General features: G+C 39.7%; 1 protein-coding gene across 2 annotated transcripts; it reads right to left on the bottom strand.

Moving 5' to 3' along the window:
* Positions 1-16,126: 16,126 nt before the first annotated feature.
* Positions 16,127-22,259, bottom strand: LOC121654434. Of its 2 annotated transcripts, none has more exons than XM_042008581.1 (4): positions 21,678-22,259; positions 19,829-19,897; positions 19,323-19,457; positions 16,127-16,543 (listed from the first exon to the last, which is right to left on the bottom strand). In XM_042008581.1, the coding sequence occupies exons 1-4, from the start codon at positions 21,741-21,743 to the stop codon at positions 16,316-16,318; spliced, it is 498 nt and encodes a 165-aa protein (XP_041864515.1). In that variant the 5' UTR covers positions 21,744-22,259; the 3' UTR covers positions 16,127-16,315. The 2 variants fall into 2 exon arrangements, with proteins under 2 accessions (XP_041864515.1, XP_041864508.1); XM_042008574.1 differs by lacking the exon at positions 21,678-22,259 and adding an exon at positions 20,087-21,043.
* Between the last annotated feature and the right edge of the window lie 1,879 nt (positions 22,260-24,138).

Genomic DNA, 24,138 nt, shown 5'->3' with positions numbered 1-24,138 from the left:
CTCCTTCACTCGAATCCTGTTCAGCATTTCTGCAAAGGCAACATCATCTTTCTGACGCATGATCTCAGTCAGGGTGATCATCTGAAAATGTTCCTGCCATAGGTCAATCTCAGATGGGTCGTGCACACAGAGAGGTTTAGACTGTCGTACTGGTGGCAGCTGATAAAAATCTCCAACAGCTAGGACTGACATTCCTCCAAAAGGTCTGTTATTACCCTTGATCTGTTTCAGTCTGGCATCCACATAGGCGAAAAGCTGCTTGGAAACCATAGAAATCTCATCAATGATAATGATCTCAGCATTGTACAGTTCAGCTCTGACTTCATCCAGTTTATTGCCAAGTCCTTGAATGGGAGGTTTTAAACTGCGAGGCAAGCGAAGGAGAGAATGCAATGTTGTTCCACCAATCCCGAAAGCTGCAGTTCCCGTAAATGCAGTGAGAAAAACAGTAGGGCTCGATATGTCGGCTTCCTCTGCATGTCTCGCTAGTCTGCTCAGTATCTTTGATGCTTCTGAGTGAATGCATTTGATAAGATGAGACTTTCCTGTTCCTGCACCACCGTTTACATAGAAGAAAAATGGCTCTTGATTGACAGAACAGACACGTTTGATGCACCAGTCTCTGATTGCGTAGAACACACAGGCCTGCTTCTGGTTCAGGTTCTGATACATTTGTCTGAGAACAGTTGGATCAATGGCAGGGGCTTGTCTGATTGCACTGAGTTCTGTTGCAGCATCAGACTGAGGACAAAGGTCAGGAACATTTTCCTGCTCATTTTCATTGATTAGCTCTCTTACCAGCAGGTCCTCATCACAATCCAACCTCACAACTTCAGATTCTGGAGCAAGATTACACCATTCATCGATCACAACGTTTCTGTTCTCCTCAAACTCCTCCAGTGCTTCTTCAATGGCCTCGCTGTGTTTCTCGTACTTGTCTCTGTTGTGTTTGACAATGTTCTTCACATAGACAGAATGGTTTGATCCGGGTAGCACCACCCATCCAGAAGAGTAGAAAGACTGATATGTAGGAAAGTTTCTTTTTAATTCCTGCTCTGATCTGTGAGGAAGGTACAGTCTCAGTAATCTCTCATGAAATTCTTCAGGATGCTTTTCTTTTGAACAGTGGTAATATCTGATAATAGCAGGTTTATCATTTTTACGCTGTTGAACATATCCTAGTCCATTGAGCAGTAGGAAAGACATCGTCCTTTTTAGCATTTTCACTCTTGACAAATCCTGCAGTTAGCAGCAAAATCAGCCAAGCACATCTCCTCATACTCTGGTCTCTCTGGTCTGGCTTTGTACTTGTCATTCAAACTTGTCATCCAGACGTCACAAGATTCTGGTGGCAGTTCCTCCAAGAATGCTATAGAACGACTCATTTTACAGCAGTTTTCTTCTGTGGGAACAAAAATTGTGCTTCGTGAAGATTTTTTCATTTTTTATTCCACATGCACGAGTCACACACTCCTGAGCACTGACTTCTCTTTTCTTTGAGTAAGCTTGCATGACGGCTCGCATCTCATCACACTCATTGACATGATCTCTGTCTGCGTTCTGTAACATATCTGTCAAGTAGTTTGAAAGATTTGTCTCCTGTTTTGTAATATATTTACAGAGATACTCCACACAGGAATAAGCATTGACAATGTATGAAACATCGATGTTAGCGTCCCAGGCTTTCAGCAGATGTGGGTTGTAACCATTAATCCAGCAGTCTTTGGGATCACGTTTCAGGTGGACGGCAATCTTTTTGTTCATCAAATGAAGACATCCTTCATATTCTTGCAGCGTCAGGTTGCAACGAACCAGGATCTGTTGTAAAGTCAAGGAAGCAATTTCAGGTTCATTAAGCAGGTCCATGAAAGGTTTCAGTTTCTCTTTGGCAGCGTTAATGTCTCCTTCTTCTTCAGGTCTCACAATCATGGTTTTTCTGCAGGGCGGCTTTGGAAAACCAAACCGACAACCAGAGTTTACACTCTTGAAACAGGTTCTTGTGTGGTTCCTACTGTGTTTCTGGAGCTCACTCACTTTTCTGTACAGTTCAGGTTGTGTGTCTGGGTCAGGCAAGCTGGGCTGAGATGTATTTAGTCAATGAAATCACAGATAGTTTGATCATCATTCACATCAAGTTCTACAGCATCCTTTACCCAGACGAGACCATGTATGTGTGGACTTCCTCTGTGTTGGAACTCTAGTCTGTAGAAAAAATCGATAATTTCTCCCAGAGGTTGTGAAGGAGAGAGAAGCAGGTCTCTGAACAGTGCTTCAATGCGCTTATCAAACATACGCATGGATGTGACAGGGTTGGATCTGAGAATTTCACTTTTTTCTGACCAGTTTAGAGCTTCAAAATCTACGTGTTCACCTTGCTGTCTCTTTATAGCTGTTATCACTTCAGGCCATCTGAATTCAGCAGCAGAAAAAGTCAGAAAGAACGTAGGAGTTCCCAACTGTCTGATCATAGGCAAAAAGATCTTTGGAGGTCTCTTTCCCAGTATGCAGGAGTTCCTCTTAGTGGGATCATGAATCTGACTGCATCTTTATTTCTCACCAGCTTCTGAACTTCTGTTCTGTCCTGTAACATGGCTGAGTTTATTTCTCTTCCATCTCTGGTTTTTGTTTTTCCTTTTCTTAACTGTACCATCATGCTGGAATTGGCCAAGTGAATTTCAGTGACAAATTGTGCAAAGAACAGATAATTAGGATCTCTAGCAAACCGCTCATCAATGTGGAAAAGTCTGGACTTGAAATATCCACTAGGTGTGACATATGTTTCTCGAGCTTCATCTATGGTGTTCTGACCCGTAGGAAATTGGCAGGGAAACGCTATGGCTTCAAGTTTTGGTGTTTTAAAAAAGCTGACTGGATCATTTCTTTCTGCTGGAGCAACACAGTAGATGCTATCGGTGTAACCGAGAATCTCATCTGATATGTCAACAGGCTGAAGACACGATTCTATAGCAAAACCGCCATTTGGTAGATCATCTGGTTCTGCATCATCTCTGTGTTCCGCTTCAGTGTCACTCTGCATGTCCTGATCACTTTGAGGCTCATTTTCTGCATCACACAGTGCATCTTTCTCAATCATGTCAATCTCCATTAAATCAGCTTCATCATAGTCATCCTCTCCCATGCTTACATCATCATCATCATCATCGTCTGCATCAGGAAGTGTTGGATCACAGAGTTCAGCTTCGTCTCGGATAGTAATATCCTGATACTGGGGATGGACCTGCTTCAGTCTTGAGAAGTGCTTGAACAAGTTTGGACCAGGTGACAGACTGAAACAGCTGGTGGCCTTTATAAGACAGACGTCTTTTCAGCTTTACTCGTAAAACTTGAGACTCAGAACGTAGTCTAGGTAGCATGTTAATTGTCTCATTAACTTCTGATGGAACACACACCACATTTCCACGTATGAGTCTTTGTCTGCCTTTAGGTAGAGGAATGATCTTGGCAAATGGTATGCACTTTGCTATCAGATGTCTCTCCAAGATGTTTAGATCACACAGTTCAGGTGGAATCTTACGGAGTTGAAGGTTATTTGCTGCAGAAAGTCTTGGCATGTTTCCTTTTTTAAGATGTTCATGGCATGTGTGACAAACCCACTCTTTCTTTCTCTCATTGGGCACAGAGCACTGCTCATTTATACAGGATTCATCACAAACATGTACAGTACTTTCCTGTCAGGCACTGTGCAACTACTATCTGGATTTTTCTTATAATTTGATCTTTTGCAAACTTTAACTTGGTTGGGAAAAGATGCTTTTCTCACATGAAGAACAAACAAAGGTGGGACCTGCTTTATGTTTGATCTGAAAACAGATATTGCTTCATTGATTCAAACTGTTCTCTGGCTCACTCTGGTTCTGCTCTACAATGTCGATTTATTCTGTTTCTCTGGTTCATGTTTCTACATTGTGAGTTTGTCTGTTCATTCCGTCTGTACTTTCCTTTTTACATCCATAGCACATCTGATCTTATGCATCATCCTGAAAGAATGGTTGTTATTGTATCTGTCTCGAATCAGTTGTTTCATCAGTTGTTTGTGTCTGAGTCTGAATACTCTGTCATTTGCATAACGTTGGGTCATATAGGTTTTCTGACTGTCTCGAAATTCTTTACTTTGTCTGTAACGACTTCTGATATATGTTTTTTTTTGTGTTTCGTAACACCTCATTTTGTCTGTAACACTGCTTCATGTACTCTTTCTGTCTCTGTCTAAATTCAGCATTTTCTCTGTAAGAATTCCTGATAAATGATCTTTGTTTCTCTCTAAATTCAGCATTTATGTTTGTACTTGATTTCTGATGTACTGAGTTTTCTTTTGTCTAACATTAGGGTTGTTTTGATATCTCTTTGGTAGAGGTACATTTTTTCTTTGCTCTATAAAGTTCATTAGAAGAATATTAGCTGCCTCTCTTTCTGAGTTTTTTTATAATGTTTTTGTTTTCTTGGTTTTTCGTGTCAATTAATAAGTCCTCCTTTTCATTTTTCTCCTTTTCGTTTTTACTATACTTGGACAGTTTACAGGCGATTTGTAGCAGTGTAGCATCAGAAAGGTCTTTAGCTGGTCTATTTATTGTTGGGAAGAAACATTTGGTTTCACATTGAATAGGTATTACATGCTGCAAATGAACTGATTTCATTCTGTCTTGTTCAACACTGATATCAGGATATTGTCTTCATTGGTGCTGTAAAAGTGTTTTCACTGGACACGTTGGCTACATCAGAGGAAATCTCAGTGATAGGGATCAATACTTGAGCTGTCAAGTTGATTCTGCTGAAAAGAAGTCCTGTGTTGACAAGATCCCACCTCAGTGCTGTTGTTCAACAGCATTAGTATGAGCCGACATGTCTGTATAAATGTTCTCAGACTGATGAGTGGCCTGTACATGTGTCTGATCATCCACACTTTCATGCACCAAAGTTGGTGTATCAACAGCTGTTGATCTGTTTTCTCTGTCTGGTCAGCATTTCCAGGCCGGAATGAGTTTTCCGTGTAAAATGACAGGGGCTTAAGCTCATATTCACGATGTAATGGCATGTGAAATCTATATAGATTAATTTGATCCGGTTGATCAGGTCAGTCAGACGTGTAAATATCAGCATTATAGCACTCCCAATGTTGTAAATTCCTGGTGGTACTGGCAGTCCATGTTGTGTTTCTTCGTGTGGGTCAAAAAAGCCAAAACGACCATCACTAGTTTCGAATAAGACTGCAATCGATAACCACCCATGATGAGCACTGCATACTGTATATCTGAGACAACGGCTCAGTCCTGTCTCAAGACTCTGAAGACCACATACACCTCCAAGTTCCCATAATAAGATGGCTCTGAGTCAGGTTCTACGTGGTATTTAGTCTTTCGTGCTTTACTTGTTCAGGTAATTCATCTGTAGCAAGATAAGGCATTACCAGGAAACCTCTGTATGATCTGTCGGTACAGTCCATCCACCTTTATTCCAAAACACGTTGAAGATCTGTTCTGGTAACGTTTTCATCCTCATGGAGAAGAAACGTACAGAAACATCAAACTGTTTGCTACACATTGTTTGTTTCTAGATTTAACTCCATATCTGACTGAATCCTGACTCCTTGGAGCACACACCTCGTGTCACAGATGTTGAGGTTCCACGTTTACTCTGCGTTCATGAGATGGTCCAGCTGCATCAAGTCCCTCTCTTCAGAAACGTCAGCATAAGATACCGTTGGTACCACTCTGGTTTACCTGGTGTTTAGATGCATCATGCTGGGGAGTATTCATGACAGTTTTAACATCAGAAGCTGGGCTGAAGTGGAGGAAACTGGTTCTGATGTCGCTGTTTATTGCTGAGCACTAGAAGACTCTACAAACGGCGTATTATTTCTGGATTTCCTCTCTTTACCCATGTCAGCATAAGAAATCTGTGGCTGTGTCTGATTTATCTGCTGTGTAGCTGAGACGTTGTGATACACTGGGAGCATTGTTTGTGATCCGTTCATACCTGTATTTCCATCAGAAACCAAGAACTGCAGGTGGAGATCTCTCAGTGGATGCACAGACACGTTTACCTGGTTGGTGGCTCTGAGAAGGATACCTGCTTGTTCACCTTTCCTTCTTTCTGCTCTTCCATCGGCGTTTCTGAGCTTGAGACTTCTGGTTACGTCTTGGCATAGTTGTTCTTCAAATCACCAAATTTAAGACAAGTAAATATTCCGGTTTTATTTTCAAACGCTTGTGCTACTTGCAATATACTGAAAGGTTTTCTCTCAGTATTTATTCAAAAATTATACCAGTTAAATATAATGTTTAGCTACACATCAGCTAGTATTTATCAGTTGACCCAAAACTATTAAAACAGTTGTGTTATAAAGTTTATGGGTGTGAATAATCAACTAGGTTTTCACTTGAAAAATAATCTGATATGCACCAACTCTAAAGGGAAATGTAATCACTGCAAGTGGTTAAGCAAGGAACGCCCCCAAAATATTTACTGTTCAAACTGTAAATTAACCAAGTTCTTTGTCCTTAAATCTTCAAAAATTATTCTGAATAGAGGAATAAGCTAGATCTGTTAAACTAAACCGGTAACTTTTACTAGGAGAGGTTTTACAAAGAATTAATACCCAGAAATATATAGAGATCAGTTACGTCAGATGTTACACCAGATTACTTCTTTGGTTTTATGCTACTCTTAGTTTTGCCAATAGATAGAACTGTATGAATTTAATAATGTTTTAGATATGACACTAAGCTCTAGTCAGATCTGTGACTGTTTTATATCGACTTTTATGACGCAAATCTGGAACGCAGCACCAGCAGTGACAGTGGCGGGACGAAGATGGCTTCTGGTCTCTGGCTTCCTCTCCTCGTCAGTTCAGCTCAGGACAGACAGCAGACTGCTTCTCCAATGCTGGATGTGGTCTTTTATAGCAAGACGTTAACAAACCTGCAGTGAGTTCAGTGGCAGCTGCAACGGAGCTGATTCTCTGGAAATAAACACACTCCAGGAACGTCTAGTGGTTATCGTTTTACTTTATTTATATATATTTTAACACAATAAACTTTAACTGTGTGCAGCACAAATACTGTACAGCTCACAAACCTTCAGTTAGTCCAGAATGAGGATCAGCAACAAACTGAGATAAATGACAGTGCTCTGGATTTTACTATAATCCAATTAGGATTTTGTAGATTTGTCTCAACAGTGAACTATAAATTACTGTATTAAGTGCTGTATTAAAGATGTGTTACTTGGAGATCAATAAGTACAGCTGATCTCTATCAAATGAACAAAATGATAAAGTATGGAATATCTCTGAAGTCAATCAAATTTCTGTGTATGTAGTAAATTTGTACAGAATATTATTTAAAAATAATGTTCTTTTTCTTTGGTCCACTGAATGTTAAATGTTTGTCAGATCTGAATGTATATGATGTATAGCAATGCTTTCTAGTTAAACTTAGTTGTTTCCAATTTTCTTAAGTTGCAAGGTTGCAGGATAGGACAGAACAGCGGATGAGATAGAGCGTGAGGGGCGGAGATGCTTCTCAGGATTAAGAACAGATAGATCTCACCAGGAATTCTACAACTGACTGATAGTTTATATGCAAATATCAGAAAGTCCAAATAATAGAGTCCAATAAGACAGAAGATAAGATATACAAGTTTCTCTGTAATCAATTCTCTACCCAACAATCAATTCTTGTAAAAAGGTTCAAAAACAGGTTTCATGTGTGGTGGGCCTTGTTGCCCTAGACAGATCAGGGATAGATGGGATACAAGACAGAGGGGTGGGCCTTGTTGCCCTAGTAGAGCAGGGATAGATGGGATACAAGACAGAGGGTGGGCCTGTTTGCCCTAGATAGGAGCAGGGATAGATGGGATACAAGATAGAGGGTGGGCCTTGTTGCCCTAGATAGAGCAGGGATAGATGGGATACAAGATAGAGGGTGGGCCTTGTTGCCCTAGATAGAGCAGGGATAGATGGGATACAAGATAGAGGGTGGGCCTTGTTGCCCTAGATAGAGCAGGGATAGATGGGATACAAGATAGAGTCCAATAATTAGATAGATATGCACTAGAGTGACAGGAAAGATAGAGCGTCCAATAATGATAGAGGTAGATGGGGAGGGGAAGAGAGGTGGAGGACACAGGACACCTGCAAGACACAGAAAACATTGATTAGACATTGTTTAACTCAACTCAATGAAACACAATCTAATCTGGAGACCCTTTAACTATCTTAAATATAAAACAAAGTCCTTATTAAAAATACTCGTTTTCCTTTAAAACTGTTTTCAGTAAGATCAGGATGGGCAGTTTTTTAAAGGCAGCTTTGGTTCACTAGCATCAGAATTCTATGTAAATGTTCTGCACTTTTTTCTGTATATATTATCTGGCAAAATCATATTTCTCATTCTTTGTTTCAGTTTGAGAAAGGCCACATGAAACTAAGTCCATCTAGGTTTATTAAGCTGTGGGTTTAGTAACAGGTCTGTAATGACTGAAGGCTGCAGATGATCAATCATCCACGTTACACATAAAATATAAAATTACATCCAAGATCTTCAAATGAAGAGAAAGCTGAAAGAAAAACCAAGTTTAATAAATCTCTGTGCAGCACTATTTCCAGCGGTTTGTGTGAAAATAAATGGCATCATGAAACGTAGAACCCACTCAGACCCTCTGACTTGTTCTACATCAGGGCTGCTGGTTCAGGCCTACAAGGGCTGCAGTCCTGCAGGTTTTCAATGTGTCCTGCTCCAACACACCAGACTACTGACATGGATCCAACACAACAACTCAGTCAGGTGTGTTGGAGCAGGGAGACTTTAAAAACCTGCAGGACTGCTGCCCTCATAGGACCAAACTGTGTAGTCCTGGTCTACATGAACCAGATCAGTCCAGAACCAATCACAGGTGATCACTGCAGACTCTAGTCAAAGTAGATCTGGACTTCCTCTGATGTCATGCAGACCAGGAAACAAGTTCAACACACAGCAGCTGCATTTTGTAGACCAGAAGAATCCAGCTGTTCTGGTCCAGTCCCACCTCTGGCTGACAGGACTCACCTGCTCTCTCCTGATCCAGCAGCTGATTAACTCAGATGGAGACGTCATGTTTACATGTTACTGATGACAGAACTTAAACTGACCATCACACATCATAAATGAGCAGAGAGAAAACATCAGAGCTGCAGGTGTTCTGTAACATGATGATCCATGTTTCAGCTCCAGGATGAGGTCTGAGAGGAAGAGTCAGCAGCTGCTTATTGGTCTGATTCATTTATTAAATGTAGGAACCAGGATGAAGCTGGAACACATTGATCATAATAACGTGTCATAATTACATGAACACATGCTGGTTTCTGGCTGTGGTCGTTAAATCCATTAAACGGGACCTAACAGGAAGTTCCAACTGGAAACTGTCGGCTTTATACTGGTGGACTCCGCCCACTACTGCTGGACCAGGTCTGATCCATTTACAGGTAGAACAGCTCGTCTCTCATGTCTGACTTCAGTTTAATGTTTCTAGATGTGTTTTTATTAACACGTATGTAGGAACTCACCTGGTCAGCAGGACTGATCAATAACAATATTTAACTTAAGCAGGATGAAAAGGTTTAAATGTGAAACCCTCATACATTCAGTCATGTGATGGACTCAACCTCCATCTACTATAAACACTTACCAGACAAAGCAGGAATCCTGAACCCCGTTCTCTCGGAGTCTGAGAGGAGAAACAGAGGAGTTAGTTCACTGCCAGAAACCATCAGATCATCTGATCTCACAGCTGACTGCTTCTGCTCTGGTCTCAACAGGATGAGCTTTGATCCAGACTTTTCTGGACTTTAACTTGCTGTTAGAAGATCATTTCAGAGGCTGGAAGCTTCATGATCAAAGACAAAAATATCATGTCCTCTTTCTACAAGGTGACATCAGTCCTGCTGCTGATTAATACAGAAGTGATCAGAGGTCAGAAGGAAAGCAGAGCAGCAGCAGATCAGCTGTGAAACATCTTGCGTGATGACGGATGTTGCAGTTCATGGATCCAGTCTGAGAGGACCAGGTCTGCTGGTCTGGATGTTAACCAGCTGCACGCTGACAGGATGATTGACAGCAGTTAAACAGGAAGTAGCAGGAACAGGTCTGAGTACAACTTTACCACAATCCTGTCCCACTGGCTGAGTGTGGACACCTGACTGGTTTTACTGGAGGCTGGAGCTCTGATCATCATCTCAGAGGCTCCAAGTGTTTATGGTCAGATGTAAAATAACAGCTGTAGATGTTCTACATCTTCTGAAACTAAAAAGCTTTCCAGGAATATGTCAGGATCCTCAGAGAAACATCTGTTTACATGTGAAATGTGGAAGCTGCTTGGTTCTCTACAAGCTGCTGGACTTATTATTAATGTTTATAGGTCATTCCTGTAGTTTAAGAAGAAACATGAATGTGACTCAACTCCACAGACATGAGCAGATGAACATGAGACTGTATGAGCTGATGGTGGCCGACATGTCTGTGTTCCTACAATCACTGAAAGCTGATAAAACTGTCCAGCTCCACTACAGACGTTCAATCATCTACTTTACAGGAACTCATCTAAACTTTACTGACTCGGCCTCTGATACGGGTTCTGTAAGAATACAGGAACACTGCATGTTTCATACATGATCATACGTACCGCAGCAGAAGCACAGGATGCAGCTAACAATCTCTCAGCCTGAGAAAAGAGACAACAGGTTAGTTACCAGATCCATCTGTTCTGGTTAAAATCGGTAACCAGCTGTGGAGGTAAAACAGCTTTTCAGCTACTAAGATAACCTGTGTTTGCTGGACTGTAGGTGCTGGTGTGTCTGGGTTTCAAGCTCTAATACTGTGTACTGTTAGGGAAACAATGACTTAACTAAAAACCCATGACAATAATCAATAATCATATTTTTCTACAAACAGCAGAAAACTGAAGTTCCACTTAAATTAACCTGAATGTTTTCTATATTTTCCATCTTGATGTCTCATACCTGAGAACCATAACATGTTGGCTGGTAAATAAAACAAGATTCATCATCTTTAAATGAAGCCAAAGTGTCCTTTAGGAGCCACTGAAGCTTATTTACTGGACATGATGAGGACAGTCGTGTCTGTACTCTTCTAGAAAAAACCTGTGATGCTTTCATTAGTGTCCAGTAAAGTCAGACATTTCTTCTGTGTGATTGTAAGTAAACAAAGCAGTGAAATGATCTACTGTAGAGCTCCATGCAGCTCCTTGATTCAGTGTTTATGGCTGAAAGAGTCTCAGAGGGAGACCTCATATCTGTTAAATCCAGCCAGCAGCAGAGAACTGGACCAGGCTGATCAGGTCTGAGTTCAGGAAGCACAGTGTGTTAACATGTAGAAACCTGAGAAGAAGAAATGTTTAAATCTGCTGCTCTAACATCACCTGGACGGAGGAGGAAGACGTCTGGATGACCGCTAGTTAAATCTCATGTCAGAAATCTAAAGCAGCTTTTAAAACAAACACCTGATGTGATGATAAAGTAAAACTGAATCATTTATCTTCCTCTTCCACCTTCATCCAGGTATATTCTGCTTCACGTCTGATCCGTTCCTGCTCAGACTGACTGAACAAACATCCTGCTCTCCTCCTAAAACTGAACCTTCTTCAGTAAAAACCTGTAATCTGTGATTGTCTCTGCTTGTTTTCAGCTTGCTGTGAAACAGAAATGTCAGTCAAAGCTTATCCAGGTGTCTCATTGTGGTTCTGTCTGTGTTACCTGACAGAGTTTCCTCCAGGTGAGGAGAGTCTGGCTTCAGCAGATCACCTGGACAAACTCAGCTCAGAGAGTCAGAGGATAAATCATCATGTTTAAGTTTAGAAGTGAATCTACAGTTTAGACCTGAGTCAGTCTGGCTGATCACATGATGGTGGATTTACTGACTCGTGTCTCACTTTGTAAAGTCAACATGTGTTAGTTACTCTGATTACTGGTTACTGGGTCTGGTTACTCTGAGCTGGTAGTGATGTCAATATTACATCTGTTTCTATTGGCTCAGATTTTGGAAGGGTTGTTTCACAGCAGCCCTGCGACAGACTGGTGACCTGTCCAGGGTGTACCCTGCCTCTCACCTGTTAAAATGCTGGGATAGGCTCCAGCTCACCCGCGACCCGAAATGGAATAAGCGGTCAAGATAATGGATGGATGAATGGATGTTTCACAGCAAACCAAAAACAGCCATTAAAAAAATCCAGAATCATGGTTTTCTTCCAGAAGAAAGCTGAATTCGGGAGATAATACATGGATAAAAACAGAGACTTTAAGTGTGAGATCATCTACTGCTCTCTGGAGACAGTTGGCTTTATAAAATACCTGGTCAACTTCCCGACCACTACACACCCTGAGTTTTCCACATCTAGACTGGTTTGTAGGTTTACTTGTGATACCAGGATGTAAAAAATTATCCTAACATACAACATTAACAGGCTGATTGATCGGAACATATTTTTCTCTGAAGACAGCATCCATTAAACTGAACATTTCTTCCATCACATTTAACTCCATTCAGGCCATCATGATCCACTGGATTTAACAGTCCTGGTGAAACAAAGTCCACTCTTTCATTTCTAAGGTTTAATATATCAGGACAGGATCGATGTGACTTGGTCTTCAACAGATTTCATGTTTCTGTTCATTAAATAACAGCATGGTTAGAGATGTGTATTTTCTTATCTGATGGTGTATTAACTTCATTTTCAGAGCTGGTGAGGACCAGATAATTTCTCATTATGTCCTGATAAATTACAGCTGTGAACTGTAAGAGGAAGGACTGTCTGCTTCACATGACTGTAAAATCCTGATAACATGACATGAAAATGCTTAAAGCCGTGGTTTCTTCTGGTTGTTTTAGATTCAGGAACGTCAGGAACACAAATCTCTTCTGTTGCTGGTTTTATAGCTGCAGCTATTACAATATGTATTAATAAATAATGTGCTGGTGATTATTAAGTCATTTCTCAGCCTAAATTTATTTTAATGTACATTTTTTTAAACAGTGAGAACCACTGCTTTGAATCAGTCTGTACTTACCAAACAGTCGATAAACCACCAGGAGTTTCTCTCTCTAGTCTGAAAACACAGATAAACAGTTTATTATCTGAGCTGAGAGGAGTCAGTCTGCCAGAACTCCAGCACACACACATAATACTGATGATACCACATTTCCATTTTATTTTACTGTAAAATCTTCAATGCAGCTAATTTCTAACACACCATATAATGAGCAGGTCCTCTCAGGGCATTTCTAATGATACAGTCCAGTTCAGGTGAATTATAATCCAGTTCAAACAGATCTAAACCAGTTCCTACAGAAAAATGACCTGGCCATAAAAAAACAATTCACTGAAGCAGTCATTTAATTTATATGTAGAGTAGTGTGTTAAAAGTCATGTGGACATAAAATCAGTAATAAATACAAGTAATTAATTTTTCATCTGGTTAATTTGATGTGTGTCTCACCTTTACAGACAGTAAACAGCTGTGAGACACAGCTGCAGTTAGACCGTAGAGTCCTTAAGTTATCTATGTCATACCTGTCTGTGCCACCAGAGAAAAACATCTCATCTCTGCATGTTTTGGTCCCTGTCAGCTTAGTAGTTAACTCAGTTATAACATTATTAATTTTACAGCTGTGCATATTAAGTCTTTTAACTGAGAACGAGAGTTTTCTGACTGATTAGTCCCTCCAGGCTGGATAGCATTAGCAGTTAACTGTATATGAATCCCTTAGACAAAACACACCTAATTATCTACAGGTCTGGATGAACAGACAGCTAGCGGTTAGCATAATGCTAATCGCTAGCTTACTGTACAAAACCAGTTACTATGAATGGGATAGTAATGAATTTGGTTGCTTTCTCCCTATCTGCCATTAGCCATGTCATTTAACTTCGTCACTGTGGTTAAAGAATAAATAAATCTGGTGGGTCATTGGTTTGTTTGAATTCGTCTTAAGTTTAACAAGAGCTGAAGACATATTTATGACATTAAAATTAGCCGTTAGCGTCCATTAGCGTTAGCAACGCGAACGGTTAGCTAGCTTCAAACTGTTAAAATATACTTGTTCATATGGCTAATTTCGATTATTGTTTGGCTGATTTTACATCGTTTACCATTCAACACACTGGACACGTTAGAAGATGCTTAAACGTGTTTATAGTTCATAAATTGAATAATTTAACTGAGGGACATTAGCCATTAATCTCCGCTAGCGTGACGAAGCGAAATGGATGTACTTCCGGTTCGTTTCGATTAAAACTGTTAAAATAGTAATTAATTTCGACCGTTCTTCGACTGATTTTACTTCGCTTATAGTTCATCAACATCTCAGGACATTTCTGAGGACGTTTACAGCTGTTTATAGATAAAATATTAATAATTTCACGAGAGACAGATTGCCGCTTACTCACTGTTTGCCGAAGCCAGCAGAAGGGGAGGGGCGGGAGCTGGCGCGGTCTCGTAGAAAGGAGGGTGTTTAGTTTAGGTGGAGTAAGAAATTCCAGTGTTTGGTTACAAACTGTGTAAAATATAAGTAAATAAAGTTCTTAAACATATAAGTCCACTAACTAACAACTAACACTGACTGAATAATATAAACAAATTTAATACAATTACTACTGTAATGTGAATGACTACAATGTGATAATAAAGTCACAATAAGGTGTCCGAACACTGTTCAGTCTTTGAACTTCTCTTTAAAACAGCGTTTCACATGTTGATAGTTGCATGAATTAGTAGATAAGATAATACATTTTTAAACCATCATTTTTATCATTAAATGGTTTTGCAAAGAAAACTGTATATTATTCATGTATGAATATTGCTATGGTACATGAGGCAGCCATAACTCCATCACAAGTGATAGATAAAGCTATTAATATTACATATCTTTTACTAATTAGAGGAACACCATAGAATTAATATGAATGATACTAATATTTGGGCCAGCCTCCATCATTTTATAAGCTGGTTGACCTGCAATTACATATTTTGTGATGTATATATATATATAAAAAAAACAAGTTAACATTGGATGCTTCCATTACATTTCACAATCTTAACCACTTAATCCAACCAGTAAACCGTCCCATCAGATCTCACAGACCACACTTGGTATTTACCTGTATCTTTAAAATAATTTACTTTGTGACTTTGCTTTGCTTGGCAGTTAGACCAAGAAATTGATAAATCAAACTAAACAACCCCAACTAATCTCTATCAGCCATGTGAAAACAGAAGCATCTCTTGATCATCTTGTATTCTATAATAAAAATATACTGAATTTTGAGTAGAACTTTAGTTTTTTTTTTTTTTTTTTTTAATGGTAGCAAAACAGATCAAATCTTCAGAATAATTTATAACAAGAATGTTCAATTAAGACAAAATTTTTTATTGGAAAAATCTAAAAAAATATATAAATATATAAATACATACATACAGTAAAAAAAAAAAAGAAATGCAGTTCATTGAAACATCATAGATTTTTTTTTTAATTATTTTTTACTTTTGTTATTTTTTTATTATTATTTTTTTTTTAAAACAGATTTATTTTCCATTAAAGTAAATAAATAATAAATAAATAAACAGCTTTGCTTGGCAGTTAGAAAAAGAAATTAATAAATCAAACTAAGTAACCCTAACTAACAAGAATGTTCAATTAAGACAAATTTTTTATTGGAAAAATACAAGAATGAATGAATGAATGAATAATAATAATAAATAAATAAATAAATAATAAATAAATAATAAATAAATAAATACACACATACATACATACAGTAAAAAAGAAATGCAGTTCATTAAAACAGATTTTCCATTACAGTAAAAAAATAAATAAACAGCTTTGCTTGGCAGTTAGAAAAAGAAATTAATAAATCAAACTAAGTAACCCTAACTAACAAGAATGTTCAATTAAGACAAATTTTTTATTGGAAAAATACAAGAATGAATGAATGAATAAATAAATAAATAAATAAATAAATAAATAAATACACACACACATACATACAGTAAAAAAGAAATGCAGTTCATTAAAACAGATTTTCCATTACAGTAAAAAAATAAATAAATAAACAGCTTTGCTTGGCGGTTAGAAAAATAAATTAAATAAATCAAACTAAACAACCCTAACTAACAACAATGTTCAATTAATGAAGATAAATTTGCGAATGGAACAATGAATGTAATGAACGGAATGAATGAGCGAATGAATGAATGAATGATTGAACGAACAAATAAAAAAAAGAAATACAGCTCACTGAAACTAAACTATTTTTTTTTCTCAGCAGCCTTTACAGCTGTGACCCTTGTTCCAACCCTCTCCACGGTCACAAACAGGTCACCTTTTTCAAACTGCTCTTCCAATGGCTCCCATAACGCCTTTGCAATTACTAACTCACTTCCATCTGACAAGTCGATGTTTAGGTTGTCATCCTCCTGGCAACTCGAAACCCCCTCGACCTTACCAGTGAGAGTTACTTTGTCTTCCTCCACCATCTGTCAGGATAGATAAGTAGGGGTTAGGTGATATGAGGAGAGGTAAGTTGATGAGGAGAGGAAAGATGATGAGGAGGTGATGAAAGGAGAGATAAGAAGAGGTAAGGTGATGGGAGGAGAGATAAGTTAATGAGGAGAGGACAGGTGATGAGGAGAGGAAAGGAGAGGAGAGGTGATGTGAGGAAAGGTAAGTAATGAGAGGAAAGGAGATGTGAGGTGAGGAAAGGAGATGAAAGGTGATGTGAGGAGAAGTGAGGAGAGGTAAGTTAATGACGAGAGGAAAGGAGATGTGAGGAGAGGTAAGGTGATGAGGAGAGGTAAGTAATGAGGAGAGGAAAGGTGATGTGAGGAGATGTAAGGTGAGGAAAGGAGATGTGAGGAGAGGTAAGGTGATGAGGAGAGGAAAGGTGATGAGGAGGTGATGAAAGGAGAGATAAGAAGAGGTAAGGTGATGGGAGGAGAGATAAGTTAATGAGGAGAGGACAGGTGATGAGGAGAGGAAGGAGATGTGAGGAGAGGAAGGAGAGGAGAGGTGATGTGAGGAAAGGTAAGTAATGAGAGGAAAGGAGATGTGAGGTGAGGAAAGGAGATGAAAGGTGATGTGAGGAGAAGTGAGGAGAGGTAAGTTAATGACGAGAGGAAAGGAGATGTGAGGAGAGGTAAGGTGATGAGGAGAGGTAAGTAATGAGGAGAGGAAAGGTGATGTGAGGAGATGTAAGGTGAGGAAAGGAGATGTGAGGAGAGGTAAGGTGATGAGGAGAGGAAAGGTGATGAGGAGGTGATGAAAGGAGAGATAAGAAGAGGTAAGGTGATGGGAGGAGAGATAAGTTAATGAGGAGAGGACAGGTGATGAGGAGAGGAAAGGAGATGTGAGGAGAGGAAAGGAGAGGAGAGGTGATGTGAGGAAAGGTAAGTAATGAGAGGAAAGGAGATGTGAGGTGAGGAAAGGAGATGAAAGGTGATGTGAGGAGAAGTGAGGAGAGGTAAGTTAATGACGAGAGGAAAGGAGATGTGAGGAGAGGTAAGGTGATGAGGAGAGGTAAGTAATGAGGAGAGGAAAGGTGATGTGAGGAGATGTAAGGTGAGGAAAGGAGATGTGAGGAGAGGTAAGGTGATGAGGAGAGGAAAGGAGAGGAGAGGTGATGTGAGGAGAGGTAAGTAATGAGAGGAAAGGAGATGTGAGGAGAGGTAAGTTAATGAGGAGATGAAAGGAGATGTGAGGAGAGGTAAGGTGATGAGGAGAGGAAAGGAGAGGAGAGGTGATGTGAGGAAAGGTAAGTAATGAGAGGAAAGGAGATGTGAGGTGAGGAAAGGAGATGAAAGGTGATGTGAGGAGAAGTGAGGAGAGGTAAGTTAATGACGAGAGGAAAGGAGATGTGAGGAGAGGTAAGGTGATGAGGAGAGGTAAGTAATGAGGAGAGGAAAGGTGATGTGAGGAGATGTAAGGTGAGGAAAGGAGATGTGAGGAGAGGTAAGGTGATGAGGAGAGGAAAGGAGAGGAGAGGTGATGTGAGGAGAGGTAAGTAATGAGAGGAAAGGAGATGTGAGGAGAGGTAAGTTAATGAGGAGATGAAAGGAGATGTGAGGACAGGAAAGGTGATGTGAGGAGAAGTGAGGAGAGGTAAGTTAATGACGAGAGGAAAGGAGATGTGAGGAGAGGTAGGGTGATGAGGAGAGGAAAGGAGAGGAGAGGTGATGTGAGGAGAGGTAAGTAATGAGGAGAGGAAAGGTGATGTGAGGAGATGTAAGGTGAGGAAAGGAGATGTGAGGAGAGGAAAGGTGATGTGAGGAGAGGTAAGTAATGAGGAGAGGAAAGGAGATGTGAGGAGATGTAAGGTGAGGAAAGGAGATGTGAGGAGAGGAAAGGTGATGTGAGGAGAGGAAAGGTGATGAGGAGAGGAAAGGTGATAATAAGAGGTAAGGTGATGAGAGGAGAGATGAGGAAGGAGATGAGAGGAGATGAGTAGAGGTAAAGTAATGAGGAGAGGAAAGGTGATGTGAGGAGATGTAAGGTGAGGAAAGGAGATGTGAGGAGAGGTAAGGTGATGAGGAGAGGAAAGGAGAGGAGAGGTGATGTAAGGAGAGGTAAGTAATGAGAGGAAAGGAGATGTTAGGAGAGGTAAGTTAATGAGGAGATGAAAGGAGATGTGAGGAGAGGTAAGGTGATGAGGAGAGGAAAGGAGAGGAGAGGTGATGTGAGGAGAGGAAAGGAGATGTGAGGAAAGGAGATGTGAGGAGATGTAAGGTGAGGAAAGGAGATGAAAGGTGATGTGAGGAGAAGTGAGGAGAGGTAAGTTAATGACGAGAGGAAAGGAGATGTGAGGAGAGGTAGGGTGATGAGGAGAGGAAAGGAGAGGAGAGGTGATGTAAGTTAATGAGGAGAGGAAAGGAGAGGAAAGGAGAGGAAAGGAGATGTGAGGAGAGGTAGGGTGATGAGGAGAGGAAAGGAGAGGAGAGGTGATGTGAGGAGAGGTAAGTAATGAGGAGAGGAAAGGTGATGTGAGGAGATGTAAGTTAATGAGGAGAGGAAAGGTGATGTGAGGAGAGGAAAGGTGATGTGAGGAGAGGAAAGGTGATGAGGAGAGTTAAGGTGATGAGGAGAGGAAAGGTGATAATAAGAGGTAAGGTGATGAGAGGAGAGATGAGGAAGGAGATGAGAGGAGATGAGTAGAGGTAAAGAGAACAGGAAAAATGTAATCGAAGTGAGGAATCAGCTGTGAGCAGAGGAGGAAGGAGATGTGTGTGTTGCAATGTTCAACTTAAATATTCTAGAAATTACCTCAATCTTCGTAAAGTTGGTTGTTTGTAGATAGATGGTGCTGTGTCTTAGATGGCTTATCCGAATTAGGAGTCCACATTGCAACGGAAATGTTGCTGCCTCCCTCCAGAGGCTCACTGTTGCTGTGTCAGTGCCCTGAAAAGTCATCAATTAATATCAAACATTTCCTTCAGTGAATACTGTACATCAGTGGTGCCCAAGTTGGGTCCTCAAGATCTACCATCCTACAACTTTCAGATGCAACCCTTCTCCTGCACGCTTCCACCAGATGTCATATGAATGTCATTCAGCTCTGCAGAGGCCTGGTAACGAGCCAGTCATTTGATCCAGGCGTGTTGGAGAAGGGCTGCATCTGAAAGTTGCAGGATGGTAGATCTCCAGGACCGGACTTGGGCACCCCTGATGTACATTAAGTAGCCTGACTAAACACAAGTCTCTTTCTTCCCCATTTCTTTCATTGTTCTTGTCACTTTATCTTATTCTATAAAGATAATAAGTCGACATACCTGTTGGATCTTTACTGTCCTCATTGGCACGTGCTCTCTCCCAACAGTAACCTCCTTAATTTCTGTAAACTAAAAAGACAAAAAATTTAAAAAAAAAAAAAAAAAAAAAAAAAACACACAGAGGTAATTTACTATTTCATTTCTTTTAACCAAAGAACTGGCACAGCATGCTGAAAGAAAGTTGCCTCGTTATGAGGAGGCCTATCAGTCCACCTAAAAGTGTTATTTTCAAACTATTCTGAATGCTCCATAACCTACCTCTAGAACAGAGCCCTCCAGCGTAATGAAGCCCCTTCCTCTTGATGCCTCAGAGGTTGGGGTCAGTACGGACTTAGGGTTGAGGAGCTTTTTGCCCTCCTCAACAAGCTCATCGGTGAGAGCGACAGGTGAGCTCCTATAGAACATTGTCTCTTTCAAAATTAAGATGTGATAGGGGGGGCTGGTTCCCCTCACCCCATAGTTTTTCACATAATAAGTTTTGCCTACTGCCATTTTGTGCCGGTACTCTTCGAAGAGAGTTATTTTTGTTACCGTAGTGCCATCGGTGACAGCCACAACGGTGTTATTTTTACTCATTTTTGGTATGGCCTGGCCTTTCACAAAATCCCAGGACAGGACTCGGACCATATCACAGATGTCTATCACACGCAAGTGCAGCGGAGGGGGCTTCGCATATGGCTCAGGGGCCTTTTCCCACAGCACTTGTCTTAATGCCATCCTAAAATTGGAATAGAAACACAAATAAGCCTCAAGACTTTTTACAAGACACCAGCACATAACCGAATACTGTTACATACACCTATTGACTTGTTTAACAGGTCATTGCCAGGGAAGAAAGGAAAAAGAAAAGCTTTTAACCTATGAGCTGTACCTAACCCACAGAAAAGTAAACTAGCCAAAAAACTTCATTAATACAGGAGAAAAAAAAGCTATTTTCTCTTTGTAATGCTAATGCCCCTTAAAAATCCTAATTATTATTATTTTTTAAAACAGATTTTTACGAATACGGTCATATGTGTGTAAGTTAGCATTTTTAAGAAAGATCAAACCTACCTTACTTCACCGGGAAAAGATGAAAAGTGATTTTTCCCGCCGCTGCGTTTCTAATATCACAAGAAGTTCTTCCCTGTGACGTCAGAAACCCAGAGACAGGATCGGATTGGACATTGCGCCCAAATATATAAAAACATAAAAAAACAATTAATAAAAATTGAAATTGGGTAATTTATATTGATTAATTATGTAATAATAATAAAATAATATAATAATAATAAAATAATAATAATAATAATAATAAACTGTGTCTATAGCGGTGTTGGGGCAGATCGTAATCTGCTAGCAAACGATTCGCGCTGCAAGCTAGCTCTGCAGCTCGGGCTTGATTTCCCAGGCAATGAACTCAAATGCAACTCAAATTTGAAACTCGGTTATGTGCACGTGTCATCTAAAAAGCCGTTGATGTAAGTATTTTTTATGTATTCTTCTTTCCATTCCAGAATGGCTATTAATAGACACGCTGTGTGGTAAGAGATATTTTCCTGCTTAGAACTAACTGCTTACACATCGAATGTGAATTTCTGCAGGCTAATGGCGGATGAACCACCGATTCTTCGTCGAGACTGTATTCAGAAATTGGCTGCAAATATAGCCTACTCTGCTTAAAAACTCAACGTAATTACTTTCCCAAACAATTAAAGCGAAACCTTGCACTGCAACGGTCTTGCACATTCACGCTAATTCACGCACCACTTTCCCAAACCTAGTCCTTGTCTTTCTCCTCTTTTCCATTTACCCCCTCTCACTCAACCTTGTTTTATTAAAAATATTATTAGCCTTCTTTCACTCTTACCTCCATCTCCGCCTTGTTTTCCTGCAGACTTATGTCTGGCTCTGGCATAAGCTCCCGCTCCTTCATATCTGTGCTGCTACGTCTTTTTCTACACTTCGAACTGTGAGCGGAAATGTCCGTGTAAGAAGGCCAGCCAATCGTTGATCGGACGCAATGATTGGCTGACCAACGTGGCACTCTTCATGTTTACCAGCTCATCCTTGCGCGGATTCCCTGATGCGTCAGTGCGTCAATGTAACAGCCCGCAACTGCACCACCTACCTTTAGCACGTTTGGGACGCATGGACAGCGATGTTCAAATACATTTAATTGCATCTGAGACAACAAGGGAATTAAACACAATTTAGCTGTCCTAATACAAGTAAGTAAAATAAATAAAATTAAAGAAAGCACCAGGAGATGTAGCTTAAAGCTGGACAATCTGTCCCTTGTCTCAGACATGTGGGAAAATACCCAGCGTCATCTCCTGGGAATTCGACAACAGTCAGGCCAAACAAGATGTTGTAAAAAAATAATATCATTGTTGCTGTAACTGATGGATACACTGTAACCAGACTAACTCTTTTTAAAGACTTTAGGCAAGTCAAATTGATTTTCTATAGCACATCTCATGTACAACTGACGTTTGACAATATTCCAAAAAAATATTGCTTTGCAATGTTCAAACCATAGTTGGTGTTCAAGCTGTAGTCGGAAGTGTTCATATTAAACGAGGTTGCCGTCCTGTATTTCCACCTTCTTAATCAGTAGTCCTACAGTTTTCCATGTAAATTATACTGTTTGTTCTTTATGTACACCTTGGTATACATTTAATATGTAAGTTTACCCTAACATGCAGTTGCAGTATTGTTTAGTACAACTCTATTTGAGTTTAGTGCGGTATTGCTCGTGAAAGATATCTAGGACTTTATTAGTTATTTTTCTTGACGTTCCAGTGCGCTACGTGTTTTACGAGGCATTATTCTATTTGGCCACTGGGTGGCAGCATTGTATTGTGTTCAAGTAGTAAAGTCAAGTTAGCCTTAGAGGCAGATTTATGCCTACCTGAAAACATTATTACCAGTATTTAGCCAGATGATCAGTGCAAATTTATATTTGCTATGAATGTAAATATTCTTCCTTCTTTATTAGAATTTCAGACCACACACAGACAAGAACAAAGTGTATTTAATATTATTATACTGTTGCTGTGCTGTAATAAGCCTGGGTGTGAGAAGGAATCCACTCATGAAGCTGAACTGAAAAGTTTTTGAATATAAAAATGAAACTGGAATTAGAATGTGCTGAAATGGTGGAAAGTTGACTGGAAATGATTGTAAAAAGTGGTTGAAGATGGTTGAAAAGGCTGAAATGTGCTTGTTAAACAGTGTATAAGAAGCAAAAAAGAGAGTTGAGCAATTTTAAGCTCAAACAGGTATTTAAATGTATTTGAAATGGCGAAACGTTGAACTGAAATGTGCTAAAGAAAGTTGCATGGCTTAAAATGGCTGAGCTGTGCTTGCTGAAGCATCAGCTGAAGTAATCATAAGTCAATAGTTGGAAGGATTTAAAGCACAAGCAGGTGTTTAAATGTAGTTAAAATGGTGGAAAGCTGAACTGAAATGTGCTTAAGATAGTTCAACATGGCTGAAAAGGGCTGAATTATGGTTGTTGAAGAAGTATATATGAAGCTTAAGTCAATAGTTGGAAGGATTTAAAGCACAAGCAGGTGTTTAAATGTAGTTAAAAAGGTGGCAAGCTGAACTGAAATGTGGTTAAGATAGTTCAACATGGCTGAAAATGGCTGAATTATGGTTGTTGAAGAGGTATATATGAAGCTGAAGTCAATAGTTGTTTAAATGTAGTTAAAATGGTGGAAAGTTGAAGTAAAATGTGGTTAAGATAGTTCAACATGGCTGAAAATGGCTGAAGTCTGGGTGTTGAAGCCTCAGCTGAAGTAATCATGAAGCTGAAGCTAAATAGTTAAAGTATTTAAAGCTGAATGATTGTACTGAAATGCTGAAAAGATGGCTGAAGATAGTGAAAGATAGCTGAAATGTGACTTTTGAAAAAGTATTTATTAAGCTGAAGTGAAAAGTTGAAGGATTGAAAGCTCAAAGTGGAGTTAAAAGGTGCTGAAAGATTGCTGAAGATGGCTGAAAAATGGTTGTTGAAGAAGTATATATGAAGCTGAAATGAAGAGTTCAATCATTTAAAGCACAAATTGGTGTTTAAATGTAGTTAAAATGGTGGAAAGTTGAACTGAAATGTGCTTAAGACAGTTCAATATGTCTGAAAATGGCTGAAGTCTGCTTGTTGAAGCACCAGCTGAAGTCAATAGTTAAAGGATTTACAGCTGAAAGTGAATATTAAAGGTGCTGAACTGGTTGAATGTAGAGCAAATGATTGTAAAAGGCAGAAAGAGCTGAAAAAGAGGTGAATTGGCAGCTGAAACACAGTCAATCATATAAGTGAGCAGCAA

This window comes from Melanotaenia boesemani, chromosome 2, assembly GCF_017639745.1.
Source record: "Melanotaenia boesemani isolate fMelBoe1 chromosome 2, fMelBoe1.pri, whole genome shotgun sequence".
NCBI lineage: Eukaryota > Metazoa > Chordata > Actinopteri > Atheriniformes > Melanotaeniidae > Melanotaenia > Melanotaenia boesemani.
This window is presented reverse-complemented; position numbering and strand designations above follow the sequence as displayed.